This window comes from Salmo salar, chromosome ssa18 (assembly GCF_905237065.1).
Source record: "Salmo salar chromosome ssa18, Ssal_v3.1, whole genome shotgun sequence".
NCBI classification, from domain to species: Eukaryota; Metazoa; Chordata; class Actinopteri; order Salmoniformes; family Salmonidae; genus Salmo; species Salmo salar.
The window spans coordinates 33,873,740-33,894,366 of NC_059459.1; the positions used below are offsets into that span (position 1 = coordinate 33,873,740).

At 43.1% G+C, this 20,627-nt stretch overlaps 1 protein-coding gene across 1 annotated transcript in view; it reads left to right on the plus strand.

Moving 5' to 3' along the window:
• The window catches only part of LOC106577282 (protein eyes shut homolog), a 222,385-nt gene that overhangs the window by 122,695 nt on the left and 79,063 nt on the right, over positions 1–20,627 (plus strand). Inside the window, exons 12-19 of the mRNA XM_045701765.1 lie at positions 1,094–1,207; positions 3,169–3,291; positions 7,140–7,253; positions 8,719–8,952; positions 9,581–9,703; positions 10,896–11,009; positions 14,287–14,400; positions 15,257–15,370. Of these exons, the coding sequence (XP_045557721.1) occupies positions 1,094–1,207; positions 3,169–3,291; positions 7,140–7,253; positions 8,719–8,952; positions 9,581–9,703; positions 10,896–11,009; positions 14,287–14,400; positions 15,257–15,370 (1,050 nt within the window). The remainder of the gene's footprint in view (positions 1–1,093; positions 1,208–3,168; positions 3,292–7,139; positions 7,254–8,718; positions 8,953–9,580; positions 9,704–10,895; positions 11,010–14,286; positions 14,401–15,256; positions 15,371–20,627) is intronic.

Below are 20,627 nucleotides of genomic sequence, written 5' to 3' on the forward strand. Positions count from 1 at the left end.
ATCTCAACGCTGTGTGTTACAGGGAAGACATCCTCCTCCCTCATGTGGTACCCTTCCTGCAGACTCATCCTGACATGACCCTCCAGCATGACAATGCCACCAGCCATACTGCTCGTTCTGTGTGTGATTTCCTGCTAGACAGGAATGTCAGTGTTCTGCCATGGCCATCGAAGAGCCCGGATCTAAATCCCATTGAGCACGTCTGGGACCTGTTGGATCGGAGGGTGAGGGCTAGGATCATTCTCCCCAGAAATGTCCGGGAACTTGTAGGTGCCTTGGTGGAGTGGGGTAACATCTCACAGCAAGAACTGGCAAATCTGGTGCAGTCCATGAGGAGGAGATGCACTGCAGTACTTAATGCAGCTGGTGGCCATAACAGATACTGACTGTTACTTTTGATTTTGACCCCCCCTTTGTTCAGGGACACATTATTCCATTTCTGTTAGTCACATGTTTGTGGAACTTGTTCAGTTTATTAGATCATGTTAAGTTTTCTGAAAATATACGCAGTTGACAGTGAGAGGACGTTTCTTTTTTTGCTGAGTTTATTAGATCATATCACAGGATCTGGCCTTTTTAATGTTATATATTAGATCATATCACAGGATCTGGCCTGTTTAATGTTATATATTAGATCATATCACAGGATCTGGCCTGTTTAATGTTATATATTAGATCATATCACAGGATCTGGCCTGTTTAATGTTATATATTAGATCATATCACAGGATCTGGCCTGTTTGCTATATATCAAAGAGCCAATTAATGCCTCATATTAACAATGATTAAACGATCCACACACACACGCAGATACACATACTCGCACAAACACACACACACACATGCAGATACACATGCACACTCACACTCACACAAACACACACACACATGCAGATACACATGCACACTCATACAAACACACACACTGGATCAGAAACAGCTTTGTAAAGCAGCTTCAGAGTGGGGAAACAAAGTCATACGAATCTTAATTGGCTGACAGATAAAACTAACCAAAGAGATTCACTAATGTGTGTGTGTGTGTGTGTGTGTGTGTGTGTGTGTGTGTGTGTGTGTGCATGTTTCTGTCATGCAGGCTTTGGTGGGCCGTTCTGTGAGGTGAATCTGAACGACTGCAAGTCGATGCCGTGCCAGAACGGAGCTGTGTGTGTGGACGGTGTTGACCTGTATCACTGCTTCTGTCCAGCTGGTAAGAGCCAGTCTGTGTTCCACATGGCACCCTATTCCCTGTACAGCAAGAAGGTAACCTATTGCAATTGAGGAAATTATTGTGATTTAAAATATCAATAAAAAAATGGATGTAGAAAAATAAAATACAAAATAAATTGTGCCGCAGGCTACCTGGTTTGTCATCTCCAAGGCAGTACATTAATGTAGCACTAAATGAATGATAGGCTATAGTATCACAGCCTGTGCATTATCACTGAATCAACATATATGCATACAACCAAATTAAAAAATAATAAAAATGACCTTTTTATCTAAGACATCACCTGATTATTACTGGGTGTTTTCAGGCCATTAAGTTATATCAGCACATATCTAACATTCAACAAGATGAATGGTTAATGTGATGAAGAACAGTGAGCTGTAGATTTCTACTAGCTAAACCAGATGAAAGGTTAATGTGATGAAGGACAGCGAGCTGTAGATTTCTACTAGCTAAACCAGATGAAAGGTTAATGTGATGAAGAACAGTGAGCTGTAGATTTCTACTAGCTAAACCAGATGAAAGGTTAATGTGATGAAGGACAGTGAGCTGTAGATTTCTACTAGCTAAACCAGATGAAAGGTTAATGTGATGAAGGACAGCGAGCTGTAGATTTCTACTAGCTAAACCAGATGAAAGGTTAATGTGATGAAGAACAGTGAGCTGTAGATTTCTACTAGCTAAACCAGATGAAAGGTTAATGTGATGAAGGACAGCGAGCTGTAGATTTCTACTAGCTAAACCAGATGAAAGGTTAATGTGATGAAGAACAGTGAGCTGTAGATTTCTACTAGCTAAACCAGATGAAAGGTTAATGTGATGAAGAACAGTGAGCTGTAGAGTTCTACTAGCTAAACCAGATGAAAGGTTAATGTGATGAAGAACAGTGAGCTGTAGAGTTCTACTAGCTAAACCAGATGAAAGGTTCATTCCATGAAGTGAAGGACAGCGAGCTGTAGAGCTCTACTCCTTTTCTCTGACATTTTCTGCTCCCATAAACGTATTCCACTGCATGGTCACGCTACAAAATGACTATCATTAGCACTGTCACAGGCCGTGGCTGCAGAGGTACCCATGACTAATGCCAGGCTATCAGCACCATCGGTGCAGGGCAAATTCTCATCATTCCTCACTACTGACCAGAACTGAAGTTCCAAATGGTATCCTATTCCATATATAGTGCACTAGTTTTGACCAGGGCCCTATGAGCTCTGGTCAAAAGTAGTTCATTATGTAAGGAATAGGGTGCCATTTATGACTCACCCATCCATGGAACCAATTTCCATCTCTCTCCATGTCATAAAACTTGACAATTATCCTTTGTCCATTAATAATGCATAACAGTCCTCGGCCGAAATCAAGGTTTAATCAGAGGTATGTCTCACAGGTAGGACATCGACGACACAGCCAATAAATTATTGGCAAATTGCCTGATATTTATGCCCCTTCTCCCCTCTCCACTCATAACTTAATGACATAAATGGCGCCGACCAATTTATGACAGGAATTAGGCATGTAAGTGTGAAGATGGCTTGATGAGATCATAGAGGTAAAATACTGTACAGTAAATGTTTATATTCCAGGATATCTCGTCTTTAAAAAGCAGGAGAAATACACCCACAACTGCAAAAACAAACTAATCACTTGTTTTACATGACCTGTAATGACATGTTGATCATAGGACTGGTTCTGTGCTACCGTTTCTAACTGACTGAATAAAAACACGGCCTCGTTTTTTACTTGGCGTCTCCATTTGATGCTTAACTCTGCCTTTGAGTTGGTTTGAAAGTCTGATCTACTACGCCATCCAACTGTATGTGATAGTGAGATGTTATCTCCTATTATATGTGATAGGGAGATGTCATCTCCTACTGTATGTGATAGTGAGATGTTATCTCCTACTGTATGTGATAGTGAGATGTAATCTCCTCCTGATATAGGGTTTGAGGGGCTGAACTGTGAAATCAACTATGATGAATGTGTCTATGGATTCTGCGCCAACAATTCCACATGTGTTGACCTGGTTGCCGACTATGGATGCATCTGCCCAGTGGGGTTTGTTGGTAAGAGATGAATGTTATCATTCTTATTAAATCATACATAATCTATGTCCGGGAAACTGTCCCTCACTGTATATGGTCTGTAATAACCACAAATGTCTTCACTATTCTGGTCATGTCTGTGGGTTAAAAAACAGCACTATATATCAACCCATCAGCCTAATGGTGATAATATTTGAGGAGTAGAGGCCTAAAGATTGTCAGAGTTGTCACTGTAAGCTGTTTGCTAATTGACTGACTCAAGAGCATATTAACTGGAATTCTGAAAGTGCATAGAAGGGGATTAGAGATCAGTCCTGGGTTCAAATACTATTTGAAATCATTTCACACACTTTATCTATTCTTGATTGAGCGTCCCTGGCTTAACAGACCAATAGAATAGTCCTAAACTGTAAATCCCGCCCATCTGAGTGTTTTCTCTAGCCTGCCTGGAGTGCCAAGTATTTTAAATATTTCAAATACTTTTTGAACCCAGGTCTGTTAGAGCCATCTTTATTCCTGCTCCCGAGGGGGAGACTAGAGAGTAAAGGGCCTCAGACTAAGATGTTAATACTCTTACAATCCTGTGTGGAGTACGGATGATCTCTGACGGACATATACCAGACCCCAACACTTACAGTACATCTAGTTCATGTTTATTCTGCATTCCATCCTTACATTCAAGTTTCAAGTTTTATTATTAGACATATGTACAGGATACACATGGTATGCACCGTCCAATGAAATGCTTACTTGCAGGTTTCTTCTGGACAACGCAACAACAATAAGAAATAATAAAAGATAAGAATATGAACGTGAAGTAAATGGCTCAGTAGAATAAATACAGGAAGGCACAATTTATAGTCCAATATTTACACGTTTTGGTGGGCAAGTGGTTAAATTGTGCAGTATTTAGCAGTCTGGTAGCAGCAATTGAGTGCATGTGTGCTGAGGTGTGGAGAGTCAGTGCAGGTTGTATTCTAAAAAAGATTGTAAAAATGTAATAATGGGATTTTTTACCAACAATTTCAATGGCAGAAAAATCCCTGATGTTTCAAGTAGATGTCTTGGATGGGTGGGAACACAGCCCCAGTGATGTACTGGGCCATCTTCACCACCCACTGGAGGGCCTTGCGGATGTGGACGGATCAATTTCCATACAAGGCCATGATGCAACCGGTCAGGACGCTCTCGATGGTGCAGTGGTAGTATTTGGAGAGGACCTGGGGCGGCATGCCAAATTAATTTTGTCGCCATACGAAGTAGAGGCACTAATGCGCCCTCTTGACAAGAGTGGTGGTGTTGTTGGCCCATGTCAAGTCCTCGGTGATGTGGACGCAGAAGAACTTAAAACTGCCGACTCTCTCTACTGCGGTCCTGTTTGATGTGGATTGGGACGTGTTCCCTCCTCTGCTTACTGAAGTCCACAATCATCTCCTTTTTTCTGTCCTTACGTTGAGATATAGTTTTTTGTCCTGGCACCACAATGCCAGTTCACTTACCTCCTCCCAATAGGGTGACTCATCGTTGTTGGTTATCAGGCCTACAACCCTGGCGTCGTCATTAAACTAGATGAGGGAGTTGGTGTGGTGCAAAGCCACACAGTCGTGGGTGAACAGGGAGTACAACAGAGGGCTGAGGAAACACCCCTGGGGTGCCCTGTGCTTAGTCAGAGTGGGGCTCTGAGCTTGGTGTCGAGCCTGGAGGGAACAATAGTGTTGAAAGCTGAACTGTAGTCTATGAACAGCATTCTCACATAGGTGTTCCTGTTGTCCAGATGTGTTAGAGCTGTTTGAATAGCGATGGAAATGGCATCTTCCGTGGATCTGTTGGAGCGGTAGGCAAATTGGAGTGGGTCCAGTGTGCCTGGCATGATGGCTTTGACGTGGGCCATGACCAACCTCTTGAAGCTGTTTTTCTGGGCACTGAGATGATGGTGGTCTCCTTGTAGCAAGTGTGGAGTCCAGCCTGGGACAGGGACAGGTTGAAGATGTGCGCCAGCTGGTCAGCATGCACTCTGAGGCGGCTTTGTGAGTATTCACTCTTTTGAGAGTTTTCCTTACGTCAGCCTTGGAGAACGAAAGCACCTGGTCGTCCGGAGCAGCGAGAAAATGCCTGGATGACTCGGTATTGTCTGCTTGGAAGGGAGGCTTCGGTGGGCACCACAAAGCTGGATTTGCCATTGTAGTCCTTGGTAGCTTGCAGTCCTTGGTAGCCTGCAGTCCTTGATAGTCTGTAGTCCTTGATGGCCTGTAGTCCTTGATAGTCTGTAGTCCTTGATAGTCTGTAGTCCTTGATGGCCTGTAGTCCTTGATGGCCTGTAGTCCTTGATAGTCTGTAGTCCTTGATAGCCTGTAGTCCTTGATGGCCTGTAGTCCTTGATGGCCTGTAGTCCTTGATGGCCTGGTGTCCTTGATGGCCTGTAGTCCTTGATGGCCTGTAGTCCTTGATAGCCTGGTGTCCTTGATGGCCTGTAGTCCTTGATGGCCTGTAGTCCTTGATAGCCTGTAGTCCTTGATAGCCTGTAGTCCTTGACACAATGCGTCGCAAGTCTGAGTGGTTGAACATGGATTCAAGTATTTTTTGCGTCCCTAATAGATCTGCAGAGCTCGTACCTGCTTGCCTTGTATCCATCGCGCGCTACCGAGTCATCTGGGTTCGTTCTGCTGACATGGAATGTTGCAGTACGGGCTCTCAGCACGGTATGGATTTCTCCGTACCGTTCATCCAGGGTTTTTGGTTGTGGCATGTCCGGTTTGTTATTGTGGGTACACCATCATCAACACATTTCCTAATGAAGCCTTTGACTGACAATGTATATTCCTCAATGTTGATGGATGAGTCCTGGGTGGATGAATCTTTGATATTTCAATCTGTATTAACAAAACAGTCCTGCAGCATTAGGTCTGCCCCCTCTGTCCAGCACCTCACTATTCTCGGAGTTGGTGGTTCCCTCTTGAGATGCAGCTTGTAGGCGGGGAGTAGGGAGAGACGCGATCAGAGAGACGCGATCTAATTGGCCGAAGTTGATTTTGTACGTGTCACAGATGTTTGTGTACACATGGTCCAGCACGTTGTTTCCTCTCATGGGGCAAGATACATATTGATGATATTTTGGAATAATTTTGTTTAAAATCTCACACGACAATAAAGCTATGATAATAACACATGAATTCAGCTTCATTTCAAATGAACACATACTGTACACTCTTCTCCATGAGACGGAGACAGTCGACTACATATTTGACATTCCATCCTTTACATTCAGCTTCATTTCAAATGAGCAGATACACAGAACTGCAGTCATTTAGTCTCCCCTCCCTGTGATGTAAATGGCAGAATGTAGACAGCAGATACACAGAACTGCAGTCATTTAGTCTCCCCTCCCTGTGATGTAAATGGCAGAATGTAGACAGCAGATACACTGTACTGCAGTCATTTAGTCTCCCCTCCCTGTGATGTAAATGGCAGAATGTAGACAGCAGATACACTGTACTGCAGTCATTTAGTCTCCCCTCCCTGTGATGTAAATGGCAGAATGTAGACAGCAGATACACTGTACCGCAGTCATTTAGTCTCCCCTCCCTGTGATGTAAATGGCAGAATGTAGACAGCAGATACACTGTACTGCAGTCATTTAGTCTCCCCTCCTTGTGATGTAAATGACAGAATGTTGACAGCAGATACACAGTACTGCAGTCATTTAGTCTCCCCTCACTGTGATGTAAATGGCAGAATGTAGACAGCAGATACACAGTACTGCAGTCATTTAGTCTCCATGAATACTGTCAGAATAATGATGGGATATTTTTTGTGCACATTGGTTCTGTTGTATTTGTCCTTCTGAAAATGTTTTTGTTTGACTTTTCCAGGTAAAAACTGCTCTACACCTGTTATTGAATGTGCGTCAGGGGATAGGACAAAATGCAAAAATGGCGGCACCTGTTATATCTTTGCCGGAGTGGTTCACTGCACTTGTCCACCAGGTAAAGTTTGTCCCCTTATCAGATAGTGTACTGTAAACTACAGTTTACTCAGAGAAAACAAGGTCCTACCTAGAAGCAGAAATGCTGCTGACTTGCCCCTGTAGAAACCCTTCTGGTTCTTTTTTAAAACCCTTTCTTCAGAAGGACCTCCTTGGTTCCAAGGTTCCATCTACAACCTCTTATCCCTCTAACCCTTTAGAACCATTTTCTCTGAAGTAGCTAACAAAAGACCTGCGTCTGGGTGATTTAATCCTGTTGATATATCGTTATCTGGCTCTGCTGAACTTACATTAAACCACAAAAAACCTAGTTTAAAATTTCCTGCATTGCAGGAAAGTTATCCTGCAACAGCGTGATCAAATTAAGATCTTATATCTGAAATCCATTGAAGTCAAATTAGTATTATGCCTCCATCTTTGTACACAATCATTGTTCAGCAATTTATTCATTAAGATCCTCCGGTTGTTTTTAGATGCTCTTGTTGTTTATTCTACAATAATCACTTTTGTAAAATCGGTAGTAAAAGCCTGAGTCCTAAATGGCCCCATATGGCTCTGGTCAAAAGTAGTGTAGGGAATAGGGTGTCATTTGGGACGCCGGCAAAGAGGCTATGTTATTGTTATTGATTACTCTGTGTGCACTCTGTTATTACCAAACCAAACCTAATTTAAATATCATCCACTGGGTCATAATAGAGAGTAGTCGACCAAAGCCATGCATTACTTGAATGAGTGTCTAATTATGAATGTAGGAAAACACAAACACCCCTCAATACCTATATGTAGGTTGGTGGTTGGACTATATTTACAAATCCTATTTCCTAGTATTTCCACTGTCTAAGGGCCTCTATTTCCTAGTTTTTCCTCTAAGGGCCTCTATTTCCACTGTCTAAGGGCCTATATTTCCTAGTGTTTCTACTGTCTAAGGGCCTCTATTTCATAGTATTTCCACTGTCTAAGGGCCCCTATCAAATCCTATTTCCACTGTCTGAGGGCCCCTATCAAATCCTATTTCCTAGTACAGTATTTCCACTGTCTAAGGGTCTCTATCAAATCCTATTTCCTGGTACAGTATTTCCACTGTCTAAGGGTCTCTATCAAATCCTATTTCCACTGTCTGAGGGCCCCTATCAAATCCTATTTCCTAGTATAGTATTTCCACTGTCTAAGGGCCCCTATCAAATCCTATTTCCTAGTACAGTATTTCCACTGTCTAAGGGTCTCTATCAAATCCTATTTCCTAGTATTTCCACTGCCTAAGGGCCTCTAACTAAGAAAAACATAACATATGTAAAGCAGAAATTATAAAAGAAAAACATCTTACAATGACAGGAGCATCCTGAGAAATGACAATCCAAGCCTGTGTGTCAGAAGGGGTGTGGGTAGAAGAATAGAACACAGAACACAGCTGCTATTCAACACACAGACATCAATCAGCTCTTTGATCCAAACCCCAATGCATACAGGATGGGGAGCCGGTGACTGCTCTGCACCCGTGAACCAGTGTGTGTTGAATCCCTGTGACCCGGAGGGGACCCTGTTCTGTGAAGAGCTGCCGAATGGCTTCAAATGCGTCTGCCAACACGGGTACATGGGGCGGCTGTGCGAAATCCCCATAAGTCACTGCGTCGATGGGCTGTGTCATCACGGATCAAAGTGTGTGGATCTACCGAGAGGATTCAAGTGCCATTGTTTACCCGGTAAGCTAATCACCAGGAACAAAGAAACAGGGCGTGTGATTTTAATGGGGTGTGTGTGCGTGCTTGGCATGTGCGTTGCCCTGTAAGACGTTGGCTCCTTGTTACTGAAACCTGTGGTAATGTTTATATTTATTTCAGGGTCTTGTCCCTGCATTTAGGATGACTGAATACTAAAATTAGAAATATGAATGCAGCGTTTCCTAAACCTCTCCTCAAGTACCTCTGGCTGCCCCACTTATTTCCTACTGAAACAAGAACACCTGATCAAATTAATAGTTGACCAATTGAATCAGGTGTGTTAGTGAGTTAGTTAACCAGTTGATGGGAGCCAATAACAAGGTGTGTTATTATGTTAACCATTTGATCGGAGCCAATGAAAAGGTGTGTTAGTGGGTTAAGGAGCCAATAGAAAAGGTGTGTTAGTGGGTTAAGGAGCTAATGGCATCCCAGAGAGATGAGTAATGTTTGATAAAGAGGCGTTTGGAATTGGGATAAAGTCACTCTGTGAATTTCCAGTATAACATTCACGGATTTTAACTAAAAAAACACATTATTACATTCTCAAAATGATTCCCTCATAATTCCACCCCTTAATTCAGAGGGTCTCATTTGTCTCTTCTTCATTCAGGTTTAACGGGACGATTCTGCGAGGTGAACATAGATGACTGTGAAGAGAAGCCGTGCGGTATTCTAAGTATTTGCAAAGACACCGTCAACGGCTACAATTGTTTCTGTGCACCTGGATTCATTGGTGAGTATCTATGTTATCAACAGGGGATGTCAGGGCAATTTCCCCTTTGCTCGTAATTCCATCGACTGTTTGTCTTTTGGTGTCAAAGACCTCGAGTCTCCCTATGTAGGTTGGTATTGTTAAACACTTATTTACCTTCCACATGTCATACGCCAGTTCCTCTTCTCTCAGTATCATTCAGTTCCCCTTCTCTCAGTATCGTTCAGTTCCCCTTCTCTCAGTATCGTTCAGTTCCTCTTCTCTCAGTATCGTACAGTTCCCCTTCTCTCAGTATCGTACAGTTCCCCTTCTCTCAGTATCGTACAGTTCCCCTTCTCTCAGTATCGTACAGTTCCCCTTCTCTCAGTATCGTTCAGTTCCTCTTCTCTCAGTATCGTACAGTTCCCCTTCTCTCAGTATCGTACAGTTCCCCTTCTCTCAGTATCGTACAGTTCCCCTTCTCTCAGTATCGTACAGTTCCCCTTCTCTCAGTATCGTACAGTTCCCCTTCTCTCAGTATCGTACAGTTCCCCTTCTCTCAGTATCGTACAGTTCCCCTTCTCTCAGTATCGTACAGTTCCCCTTCTCTCAGTATCGTTCAGTTCCCCTTCTCTCAGTATCGTACAGTTCCCCTTCTCTCAGTATCGTACAGTTCCCCTTCTCTCAGTATCGTACAGTTCCCCTTCTCTCAGTATCGTACAGTTCCCCTTCTCTCAGTATCGTTCAGTTCCCCTTCTCTCAGTATCGTTCAGTTCCCCTTCTCTCAGTATCGTACAGTTCCCCTTCTCTCAGTATCGTACAGTTCCCCTTCTCTCAGTATCGTACAGTTCCCCTTCTCTCAGTATCGTACAGTTCCCCTTCTCTCAGTATCGTACAGTTCCCCTTCTCTCAGTATCGTACAGTTCCCCTTCTCTCAGTATCGTACAGTTCCATAACACACTTCTCTTTGACACGGCACATGTTCCCCTACCTCTCTCCACTTCCACTTCCCCCTACCTATCCTCCCTTCCTCTCCCCATTCCTCTCCTCATTCCTTAAGGAAGCTTATTTTATTAAAGGGGGCCTGTTGTTTATGTGTCAAAATCTGGCAGATGCTTCTGTGTATGTGTGTGTGAGTGAGTGTGTCTGTGTGTGTGCAGAGTGTGTGCGTGCGTCGGTATGTAGACTATGCATGTGTGGACCTTCATGCAGTGAACCTCTCCTGTCTTTCCAGGTAATAACTGTGAGGTGGAGGTAAACGAGTGTCTAAGCCAGCCCTGCCACAACGGAGCTTCCTGCTCTGATGAGCTCAACGCATTCAGCTGCTTATGCCCAATCGGAGTCACAGGTACACACACGCACACACCACACCACACCACACCACACCACACGTACATTTGTGCTGTAACCCTTATGGTTGTTGTCATGACATCACAGGATGTTGACTGTAGGAGTTGACAAGGCAGCGCAAATAGATCTGGGACCAAAACGTCATCATTAATACTTAAACCCCTTATAAATCATTTTAAATACCTTACCTTAAAGTATGTTTCTTAGATGTAAGATATAGAACAGGGCTCTCCAACCCTGAGAGATACCCTCCTGTAGGTTTTAACTCCAACCCTGTTCCTGGAGAGATACCCTCCTGTAGGTTTTAACTCCAACCCTGTTCCTGGAGAGATACCCTCCTGTAGGTTTTAACTCCAACCCTGTTCCTGGAGAGATACCCTCCTGTAGGTTTTAACTCCAACCCTGTTCCTGGAGAGATACCCTCCTGTAGGTTTTAACTCCAACACGGTTCCTGGAGAGATACTTTATGACAAAAAAAATGCACAAACTTTTGTCTCTACATAAACTAACATATTCCTCTCAATTGTACATTTGTTGCTTGACTCGTTATGACATTATAGCAACTTACATCTGGTTCCACCGTAACGTTTTGTCAGCCATCTTTGTTGAAGAACAACACAAGGCAAGGGTGGCTCGCGTCAAAATTCATCATTGGAACCACTCAATATGATTGGTAATATAAAAACCTTGGGACCCAAATGCAAAATGAGTGCAATGAAGCCGTGTCTGTAGCAATGAAGGCGTGACGCTGGGTACCTCTAAGTCCCGCAGGGCAAGTTTGCAACTTTTAAAGGAGGAACCACTGTACCCACCTGTAAGTTTGGGAGGCTGTATATGCTGTAATGCACTATGTAGAGTTGAAGTCGGAAGTTTACATACACTTAGGTTGGAGTCATTAAAACAGTTTTTTCAACCACTCCACACATTTCTTGTTAACAAACTGTAGTTTTGGCAAGTCAGTTAGGATATCTACTTTGTGCATGACACAAGTAATTTTTCCAACAACTGTTTACAGACAGATTATTTCACTTATAATTCACTGTATCACAATTCCAGTGGGTCAGAAGTTTACATACACTAAGTTGACTATGCCTTTAAACAGCTTGGAAAATTCCAGAAAATGATGTCATGGCTTTAGAAGCTTCTGATAGGCTAATTGACATCATTTGAGTCAATTGTAGGTGTACCTGTGGATGTGTTTCAAGGCATACCTTCAAACTCAGTGCCTCTTTGCTTGACATCATGGGAAAATCAAAAGAAATCAGCCAAGACCTCAGAAAAGATTTGTAGACCTCCACAAGTCTGGTTCATCCTCGGGAGCAATTTCCAAACGCCTGAAGGTACCACGTTCATCTGTACAAACAATAGTACGCAAGTATAAACACCATGGGACCACGCAGCCATCATACCACTCAGGAAGGAGACACATTCTGTCTCCTAGAAATGAATGTACTTTGGTGTGAAAAGTGCAAATCAATCCCAGAACAACAGCAAAGGACCCTGTGAAGATGCTGGAGGAAACAGGTACAAAAGTATCTATATCCACAGTAAAACGAGTCCTATCTCGACATAACCTGAAAGGCCGCTCAGCAAGGAAAGAGCCAGTGCTCCAAAACCGCCATTAAAAAATGCCAGACTGCGGTTTGCAACTGCACATGGGGACAAAGATTGTACTTTTTGGAGAAATGTCCTCTGGTCTGATGAAACAAAAATAGAACTGTTTGGCATCATGTTGTGGGGGTGCTTTGCTGCAGGAGGAACTGGTGCACTTCACAAAATAGATGGCATCAAGAGGCAGGAACATTATGTGGATATATTGAAGCAACATCTGAAGACATCAGTCAGGAAGTTAAAGCTTGGTCACAAATGGGTCTTCCAAGTGGACAATGACCCCAAGCATACTTCTAAAGTTGCGGCAAAATGTCTTAAGGACAAAAAAGTCAAGGTATTGGAGTGGCCATCACAAAGCCCTGACCTCAATCCTATCGAAAATGTGTGGGCAGAACTGAAAATGCGTGTGCGAGCAAGGAGGCCTACACAACTGACTTAGTTACACCAGCTCTGTCAGGAGGAATGGGCCAAAATTCACCCAACTTATTGTGGGAACACAACACCAGTTGTGATCACGTAGCAGTTCAATAACAGAAACACCACCGACACCAGTTGTGATCACGTAGCAGTTCAAAACAAACACCACCGACACCAGTTGTCAGCTCAACAGAAACACCACCGACACCAGTTGTGATCACGTAGCAGTTCAATAACAGAAACACCACCTACACCAGTTGTGATCACGTGCGTTCAAGACTTAGCAGTTCAATAACAGAAACACCACCGACACCAGTTGTGATCACGTAGCAGTTCAATAACAGAAACACCACCTACACCAGTTGTGATCACGTAGCAGTTCAATAACAGAAACACCACCTACACCAGTTGTGATCACGTAGCAGTTCAATAACAGAAACACCACCTACACCAGTTGTAATCACGTAGCAGTTCAATAACAGAAATACCACCGACACCAGTTGTAATCACGTAGCAGTTCAATAACAGAAACACCACCTACACCAGTTGTAATCACGTAGCAGTTCAATAACAGAAATACCACCGACACCTTTGTTGAGGTCTGTTTTACGAAGTGAAGTCAAGCAAAGTAAATTAAAGCAATATAACCTGACAGCCTATAGCAATCCACTGTGTAATTAGCTATGCTAATATTCCTATACGCATGTAAATGAATGCTATCCTGTGCGAGAGGTGTGCAACCATTATAACTATGTCAATGTTCATTATGTTCAATACACTGGGTCTGCATCCCAAATGGCACCCTATTCCCTTATAGTGCATTATGTTTGACCAGAGCCCCGGTTAGCTTATCACTGCTCTGGTCAAAAGTAGTGCACTATAAGGGAAAAGGGTGCCATTTGGGACCGTGCTGGGTCATGTAAGGTCATATTGAAAACATAAGGGATAATTTATCTAATGTCAGACGAGAGGTCTCTCTATTATTTCTCAGTTCATTTCAATCTGAATTGTTAGGAAATTGTCTGAGTTAACTAGATGAATATATGCAAATCGAGGGATCCATATTTTAGTAACCCATCTTGAACTGAGTTTCTCTCTTTTATTTTTAGTTCAGAAGGTGGATAGCTCAGAGGCATTTAAGATTTCACTTGAAAAGGGGATTCTTTTTATCACTTGGTTTATAATTGGTAGGAATGGGAATTTTCATTAAACTGTTCCTTCCTCTTTCATTTTGTCTTTCTCCACAGGTGACTACTGTGAAATCAACATTGATGAGTGTCTGTCAGGGCCGTGCAGACACAATAGCACGTGTTTGGACCTGGCCAATGGCTATGAATGTGTCTGTCTACCCGGCTTTACTGGTCAGTGTATCTAACTTACAGAATTTTAATTAATTAATGCATACTGAAGTAAACAAGCATTGACAATATAACCTACTGAATATGAATCCTGTAGCTTTATCTTAGCAAACTATAGTAAGCTCTATTCCCTCTAATCTGCATTGCCATATTCATGCTCTTCCATAGCCTCACTGGTAGATGCTTCCAGTTTTCACCATGAAAATGATTCACACAGAAGTTTGTGTCCGTGGGCAGTATAGTCTACAAACAAAGATGTCTGTGGAGTTTGATTGATTTCCAGTGTACGTCTTCAACAACGTGCTGCTTAGGTACACTGGCAACTACTGTCTATGTTTTGAACTCTAGCGTTGCTAGGCAGCGGTGGAACAATAGAAATAGGTTCCTATGTGTGGAACACCTTAATGAAATAGATCTGCCAACCCCAGGGGAGAAGAGTGTGTAAAGTGATGTTTACATGCCTGTAGTCTGGACAAAGCACATCACACGTCGGCAGCGTCCCAAACGGCACCCTGTTCCCTACATAGTGCTGGACCCTGGTAGTGCAGCCATTGTTGTGTTCTCTGACTAACTGATGAGGAGTGAAGACAGAAGATACACAGTTAGTTACTGCTCCATGGTCTCATTAGATCCTGTTTCCAGTGTCCAACCGAAGAGATTATTAACTGTCCTGGGATGCGTCCCAAATGGCACCTTGATCCCTTCATAGTGCACTGCTTTTGGACCCATAGAACTCTGGTGAAAAGTAGTGCACTTTATATGGAATAGGGTGCCATTTGGGACGCAGACCTGCTACGAGTCTCACTGACCCCTAAAAGCATGACTTATTTATTTGTTTATGTTGTTGTTTGTATCAAAGGCGCTGGGTGTGAGTTGGACATTGACGAGTGTGCCTCTTCTCCCTGCAAGAACGGAGCCACTTGCATTGACCAGCCTGGCAATTACCACTGTCAGTGTGTGGCTCCATTCAAAGGTAATGAACACTGAGAGGGACTGTGTGTGTGTGTGTGTGTGTGTGTGTGTGTGTGTGTCACTGTGTGCATGTGTCTTCATTTGAAAGGTAATGCACACTGAGGGAATGGGGACGATCACCAAAGTTAATTAACCTCCCTGAGCGTCCCTCTCTCACCTGCCTGAACTCATTCTGCTGCAGTCTACAGCAACATTAGTAAGGCTTCATTCTCTGGTTGTGGCGATGCTCGACAAAGAATATGAAACCCATTGCTAATCTACCAGATGGTGTATCTATTTCTCATTATGTCTTAGTGCTGTATAGCCTAGGTCCCCACTAATGTGTTGTGTCTTAGTGGTGTAAAGCCTTGGTCCCCACTAATGTGTTGTGTCTTTGTGCTGTATAGCCTTGGTCCCCACTAATGTGTTGTGTCTTAGTGCTGTATAGCCTTGGTCCCCACTAATGTGTTGAGTCTTAGTGCTGTATAGCCTTGGTCCCCACTAATGTGTTGTGTCTTAGTGCTGTATGGCCTTGGTCCCCACTAATGTGTTGTGTCTTAGTGCTGTATGGCCTTGGTCCCCACTAATGTGTTGTGTCTTAGTGCTGTATGGCCTTGGTCCCCACTAATGTGTTGAGTCTTAGTGCTGTATAGCCTTGGTCCCCACTAATGTGTTGAGTCTTAGTGCTGTATAGCCTTGGTCCCCACTAATGTGTTGTGTCTTAGTGCTGTATAGCCTTGGTCCCCACTAATGTGTTGTGTCTTAGTGCTGTATGGCCTTGGTCCCCACTAATGTGTTGTGTCTTAGTGCTGTATAGCCTTGGTCCCCACTAATGTGTTGTGTATTAGTGCTGTATGGCCTTGGTCCCCACTAATGTGTTGAGTCTTAGTGCTGTATAGCCTTGGTCCCCACTAATGTGTTGAGTCTTAGTGCTGTATAGCCTTGGTCCCCACTAATGTGTTGAGTCTTAGTGCTGTATAGCCTTGGTCCCCACTAATGTGTTGTGTCTTAGTGCTGTATAGCCTTGGTCAACTAGTGCCCTATAAAATCTGTTGAAGTTTTGACCAAATTCCGTTTTGTTTGGTCTCAAAATCACACATTTTAATAGAACATCCAATTTTTTGCTTTTCTATGTCCACAGCAATGCTTAAAGGAGAATTTCACTATTTCATTTTTATGTAAATTACATGTTATAGAAGGTTACAGATACATTTTTTTGAGAAACCTACCCCAACAGCAGTTGACTTCCTGAAGCTCATTCTGAAGGTTCAGATCCAGAACGTCCACTTCACGGCTGAGCCGTTGTTGCTCCTAGATGTTTCCACTTCACGGCTGAGCCGTTGTTGCTCCTAGGTGTTTCCACTTCACGGCTGAGCCGTTGTTGCTCCTAGATGTTTCCACTTCACGGCTGAGCCGTTGTTGCTCCTAGATGTTTCCACTTCACGGCTGAGCCGTTGTTGCTCCTAGACGTTTCCACTTCACAATAACAGCACTTACAGTTGCCTGGGGAAGTTCTAGCAGGGCAGAAAATGACGAACTGACTTGTTTGAAAAGAGGCATCCTATAACGGTGCCACGTTGAAAGTCACTGAGCTCGTCAGTAAGGCCATTCTACTGCCAATGTTTGTCTATAGAGATTGCATAGCTATGTGCTCGATTGTATACACCTGTCAGCAACGCGTGTGGCTGAAATGGCTGAATCCACTCATTTGACGGGCTGTCTACTTACCTCTGGCCATGTAGTGTAGGTAGTGGTGCCATAGCAACAGGTGTGTGTGTGTGATGTATGGAAAAAGACAGTATCAATCTTGACAAAAGGCAATACTTTATTGCCATGTCTCCTGTGGACAATACGCTACACACTCACTGACACTCCAACACACACACACACACACACACACACACACACACACACACACACACACACACACACACACACACACTCACTTAATTTGCTCACACACATATAACACGCACACTCACATACAATCATCATATATGCTGCTGCTACTCTGTTTATCATATATCCTGATGCCCAGTCACCTTACCCCTATACAGTACCAGTCAAAGGTTTGGACACACCTACTCATTCTAGGGTTTTTCTTTATTTATTTTAACTATTTTCAACATTGTAGAATAATAGTGAAGACATCAAAACTATGAAATAACACATATGGAATCATGTAGGAACCAAAAAAAGTGTTAAACAAATCAAAATATATTTTAGATTTTACATTCTTCATATTAAACACCCTTGATGACCGCTTTGCACACGCTTGGCATTCTCTCAACCAGCTTCATGAGTTAGTCACCTGGAATGCATTTCAATTAACATGTGTACCTTGTTAAAAATGTATTTGTGGAACTTTTTTCCTTAATGCGTTTGAGCCAATCAGTTGTGTTGTGACAAGGTAGGGGTGGTATACAGAAGATATCCCTATTTGGTAATAACAGCTCAAATTATGGCAAGAACAGCTCGAATAAGCAAAGAGCAATGGACATTAGACTGGTGGAAATCTGTCCTTTGGTCTGATGAGTCCAAATTTGAGATTTTTGGTTCCAACCGCTGTTTCTTTGTGAGATGCAGAGTAGGTGAACGGATGATCTTCGCATGTGTTGTTCCCACCATGAAGCATGGAGGAGGAGGTGTGATGGTGTGGGGGTGCTTTGCTTGTGACACTGTCAGTGATTTATTTAGAATTCAAGGCACACTTAACCAGCATGGCTACCTGTAACGGTCGTGGTATGAAGTAGACCAAGGCGCAGCGGGTTGAGTGCTCATTTTAACGTTTTATTTTAATAACTTCAACACTTAACAAAAATAACAAAACGGATGACAGCTAAACAGTTTTGCAGGCTACCCCTAGCAGTGCAAAAACAACTTCCCACAAGGGACATGTGAAAACAGGGCTACCTAAGTATGACTCCCAATCAGCAACAACGATGTACAGCTGTTCCTGATTGAGAGCCATACCAGGCCAACACAAAGAAATACACAACATAGACAGATCATAGAACTACAAAACATAGAACATAACCAAAACCCCGGAATACTGTAAACAAACACCCCTCTACATAAACACATATCCCAACAAACCCCGAACCACATAAAACAAACACCCCCCTGCCACGTCCTGACCAAACTACAATAACAAATAACCCCTTTACTGGTCAGGACGTGACACTACCACAGCATTCTGCATCGATACATCAGCCCATCTGGTTTGCGCTTAGTGGAACTATCATTTGTTTTTCAACAGGACAATGACCCAAAACACACCTCCAGGCTGTGTAAGGGCTATTTGACCAAGGAGAGTGATGGAGTGCTGCATCAGATGACCTGGCCTCCACAATCACCCAACCTCAACCCAATTGAGAGGGTTTTGGATGGGTTGGACCGCAGAGTGAAGGAAAGGCAGCCAACAAGTGCTCAGCATATGTGGGAACTCCTTCAAGACTATTGGAAAAGCATTCCTCATGAAGCTGGTTGAGAGAATGCCAAGAGTGTGCAAAGCTGCCATCAAGGCAAAGGGTGGCTACTTTGAAGGATCTACAATTTAAAATATATTTTGATTTGTTTAACACTTTTTTGGTAACTATATGATTCCATATGTGTTATTTCATAGTTTTGATGTCTTCACTATTATTCTACAATGTAGAAATAGTAAACAAACAAAAAACGTAGGTGTGTCAACTTTTGACTGGTACTGTACATATCTACCTCCAGTATCCCTGCACATAGGGCGGCGTGCAATTGGCCCAGCGTCGTCAGGGAGGGTTTGGCCGGTGTAGGCCGTCATTATAAATAAGAATTTGTTCTTAACTGACTTGTCTAGTTAGAATTGTAAATGTGGTTTTGAAATTGACCCTGTATATAGCATACCTACTTTCTCATGTTCTTCTTATTTCCTGTGTGTTTTTGTTGTACCTTATTTGATGCGTACTACATTGATATTGATTACTGCATTGTTGGGATAAAAGATTGCAAGAAAGGCGTTTCCTTGTACTTGTGCATGTGACATTAACTTGATGCGTGCAACATTGACTTGAGTAGTTTGCTACTATTATGGAAATCAAACAGGCATCCAAGTTGGCCTAATCCAGATTTGATTACCATTTGTGTGGTGGCTGTGATTAAGGAGCAGGAACTCTCAGTGGGGTGTCGGCACCAGAGTGGGAACGTTTACTTGGTCCCTGTGCCCAAGAACACTAAGGTAACCTGCCTAAATGACTACCGACCCGTAGCACTCACGTCTGTAGCCATGAAATGCTTTGGAAGGCTGGTCATGGCTCACATCAATGCCATTATCCCAGAAACCCTAGACCCACTCCAATTTGCATACCAATGATGCAATCTCTATTGCACTCCACACTGCCCTTTCACACCTGGACAAAAGGAACACGGCAGGTAGCCTAGTGGTTAGAACGTTTGGCCAGTAACCGAAAGGTTGCTGGATCGAATCCCCGAGCTGACAAGTGTCGTGACGTTGTATTAGTTAATGTGACGACTGTTGCTCATCGAATGATTAACGGTTTATAATTGCGTGATTAAATGAATTAAGCAATGAATCAAGCAATTATTAACTCATCAACCTGGGGCACCATGGGAACAGTATTTTGATTGAGTTTCTATTTCCCAAATTAACTCAAAGGATATCAGAATATCGATTTTACAACAGTCGCTAAATTAATCAATTTCCTCTACAGTCTCATTCTGAACGTCGCATAATCCAGGAATCTGCACGGACCCGGGCTTCACCAATGAGTTTACCACACCAATCTTAGTTGATTATTTATTTACTAGCAAGCTAAAATGATGATAAAAATACACATACACAAAACACAGTCTAGCTATTGATTAGGACTTAGTATAACGGGCCAACACACTATGGCGCGTGTTACCCAAAATGGGGATTTAAAAGAGAGAGAAACCAAGAAAGTACACGAGAGAAATATACATTTGGGTTCATTTGTCAGCCATGCTTATTTAAACCTAGCCTTGCCCTGAACTGCCGCTCTTATGGGTCAGAATATAATGATGTAATTACGTGTTGGAGGTCTCAGGTGGGAAGCTCCGCGTGTGTCGTTTAGGCTTCTCAATGACGCACTTCTCCGGCGCAACTCTCTGGTTGTCCTCACGATGTCAGTGTCCTTCTTGGCTAAGTGGTCTGATCCCTCGCCCTTGATCTGAAAGGGGTCTTCTGAGGACAGACAGCTCTGTAGCTCAGAGCTCACAGCTTCGGACTCGAACGGTGTATATACCACGATTCAATGGAGAGT